The sequence below is a fragment of the Apteryx rowi genome, unplaced genomic scaffold, assembly GCF_003343035.1.
Source record: "Apteryx rowi isolate R43461 unplaced genomic scaffold, aptRow1 scaffold_452, whole genome shotgun sequence".
Classification (NCBI taxonomy): Eukaryota; Metazoa; Chordata; class Aves; order Apterygiformes; family Apterygidae; genus Apteryx; species Apteryx rowi.
The window spans coordinates 417,368-420,257 of NW_020450708.1; the positions used below are offsets into that span (position 1 = coordinate 417,368).

The 2,890-nt window shown below is 52.2% G+C and overlaps 1 protein-coding gene across 1 annotated transcript in view; it reads right to left on the minus strand.

Moving 5' to 3' along the window:
* Positions 1 to 801: 801 nt before the first annotated feature.
* Positions 802 to 2,890, minus strand: part of LOC112971749 (protein Wnt-5a) — an 8,882-nt gene continuing 6,793 nt past the window's right edge. Inside the window, exon 3 of the mRNA XM_026077431.1 lies at positions 802 to 1,417. Coding sequence (XP_025933216.1) covers positions 959 to 1,417 — 459 coding nt within the window. The 3' untranslated portion in view covers positions 802 to 958. The remainder of the gene's footprint in view (positions 1,418 to 2,890) is intronic.

A 2,890-nucleotide genomic window follows, 5' to 3' on the forward strand; every position in this document is an offset into this window, starting at 1 on the left:
AGCGAAACTGTTTGCAGGCACGCAATGCCACCGTTGGCAAGCGGGCAATTCCTCCCCAGCCGGGCGACGGGGCATCACTGAAGTCGAGACCTCATTTGCTCTCAGTGCTCTGGAGCACAAGATACCCAAACATCACAATTAGTTGAAAAACTAAATCAGGACAAATTCTGCCTTGAAGTATACCTTTAGCATCTGTCAGGGCAGTTTTTTGGGGGGTTTTTTTGCTTTTTTTTGCTAGGTTGTGGAACCAAACCCAATGAATCACGATTAGCACAGCTGAAGCCTTTATGATCCTATGCTCTTTACCCTCGGATGATATTGCGTATTTAAGTGGGCACATTCAGATATGCGATTGACACTGCACTTCATGATGAACCTCGTGAATATACCACCCCTTATTTACAGAGGCCTAAATGCACTGAACAGCTTTATATACCCTATTCAGATAACTCCTAGTGTCTGCAGCTAGAAGTCACGCACAGGTCTGCGTGCTCCTCGCACCCATATGAATTGTTTTAACATCCCAAGCACATTACATGGTTTCTCTGCCTACTGCACATGTATTATGTCCCATGGGACTAAATTAGGATATGTTGGATTTTCCCCTCAAACTACTCTATTTTTTTTAAGAAAAGTCAAATTTTTTTACTTTGTAAAATAAATATTCTCAGGTTCTCCCCCATTATTGCCAAAAATATAAGCCACACACAGTTCTGGGATGGATGCAGAGAGGGTTCCAGGCACTTCTCTTTGCAACCTTTATATTTTTCTTTTTTTCTCTCCTTTTTTTTTTTCTTTTTCCTTCCCCCCCCCCCCCCCCTTTTTTTTTTAAAAAAAAAAAGAAGACGACAACTCCTTGGACTCTATAAATAAAGTGGAGATAGTCCTGTGGAAGGGGAGGGGGGCCTGCACCCCCTCGCTGGCAGGCGGCAGCAGTTCCTCCCACCTCGCCCCTCCCCTATTTGCACACGAACTGGTCCACGATCTCCGTGCACAACTTGCATTTCACGTAGCAGCACCAGTGGAACTTGCAGTGGCAGCGCTCGCGCTGCACCGTCTTGAACTGGTCGTAGCCCCGGCCGCAGCACATGAGTTCGCAGCCGTCCATGCCCTCCGAGGTCTTATTGCAAAGGCGGCCCTGGGTGCCCAGGGAGCCGGTGCTCTCGTTGCGCACGCAGTAGTCGGGGCTGGGGTCGATGTAGACCAGGTCGTGGATGGTGGGCGCGTTGAAGCGGCTGTTCACTTGCACCAGCTTGCCCCGGCTGTTGAGTTTCATGGCGGCGGCGCTGTCGTACTTCTCCTTCAGGGCATCGCCCACCTTGCGGAAGTCGGCAAGCTGCAGCCAACAGGTCTTCAGGCTGCAGGACCCCGAGACGCCGTGGCACTTGCAGGCCACGTCAGCCAGGTTGTACACAGTCTGGAGAAGGCGGGGAGCAAAAAGGGAGGCAGAGGATTAGCACCACTGTTGGAGCGTCTATTCCCCGCCTTTCCTCCCCTCTGTCCCGTTCCCCCGCACCCCTCCAAAACACGCAGCGCGGCACCCTCTTCCCTCCTCAAACACACTGGGAGGGAAGAGTGGATGCACGTGCACCCCGCGACACGCCGAGGAGGAGGAGGAGGAGGAGGAGGAGGAGGAGGAGGAGGAAGCCCTCCTCACCCTCTCCCCACCGCGCAGACCGCCCCGGCAGCGGCATCGCTCACGCTGCAGCCGAATCGCAGGAATTCGCTCCCACGCCAGCAACGGATTTTGCTGTTTCATTGAGAAATGTAAAACATCCCTTTAACTTCTATCCCCAGTTACTCTTCCTGCTGATCTGGCCTTGGGGCTGCAATTAGGGAAGGAGTTAAGAGTTGCCTCGCTGCTGGCTCAGCTGCGGCCGCCTCTCCACTCTTGGCTCGGCACCCTCCTCCTCTCCCCAATACCGCTCCGCCGGAGAGCCGGCGTCCAAGCAGAAACCCCCAAACACCTATGGGTGGGAGACAGCACTGCACAGTAATATCCTCTTTACAGGGCTTTGGCAGGGAAATATCAGTCATTTGCCCTGTACAAATAGAAATGAGAGTCAGTGCTGACACTGCCCCAAAAATCCTGGGGTCTAACAGATTAGATGATACCGTAGACAGCTTCCACCCAGCAGTTGTACAAAGTTTTAATGCTGCCAAATGGCCCTGCAAAGACGAAGCCGAGGAAGGAAAAAACTGCTAGAGTCTCCGTAGGCAACTGTGAAAGTGTCATTTTTCTTCTCGCTAATAGTAAATTGGCCTTTCCATTGCTTTCAGACACCCTCCTCTCACATTTAAATACTATTAATTTTCAATTATCTTTCATCCTTCTTCACCTTAGAACACAAGTGTAAAGTCTCCAGCTGACTATTTCTGGCACTTCCAGCTCTAGGAAAATAATGATTTTGGCTCTTCGCATGCAGACTATTAAAAAAGAAAAGTTTACACCCATTCATTTAAGGCATTTCCAAGATTAAAGAAACCATAAAGACATGTTTAACCACAGAAGGCCATGTTTTCTAATAACATGGAGAAGCTTTTCACATCCTCTTGAAGCTGGGAAAAAAAAAAGGAAAAGCGCAGTTCTGCGACAATATTCCCCAGCCCGGGAAGCGCCGCCCGCCTCTCTCCCCTCGGTGGGGATTACAAACTAACGAAATCCTGCTCTGCGGAAAACTCGCCGGGCAGCGCGAAGGGAACGGTGTGGAGGAAAACCCGAGCTCGGCCCCCGCCGCCCCGCGGGGGAAGGCAGAGGGCTGACGCAACCGGAGGCGCCACCAGCGCCCCGGCCCCGCGCTCTCTTCACTCGCGCTCCTCAGCGGAGGTCGGCCGCCGCCGCCGCCGCCACGGCTCGTGGTGGATGTCGTGTGACGTGTGGTGATCGTGC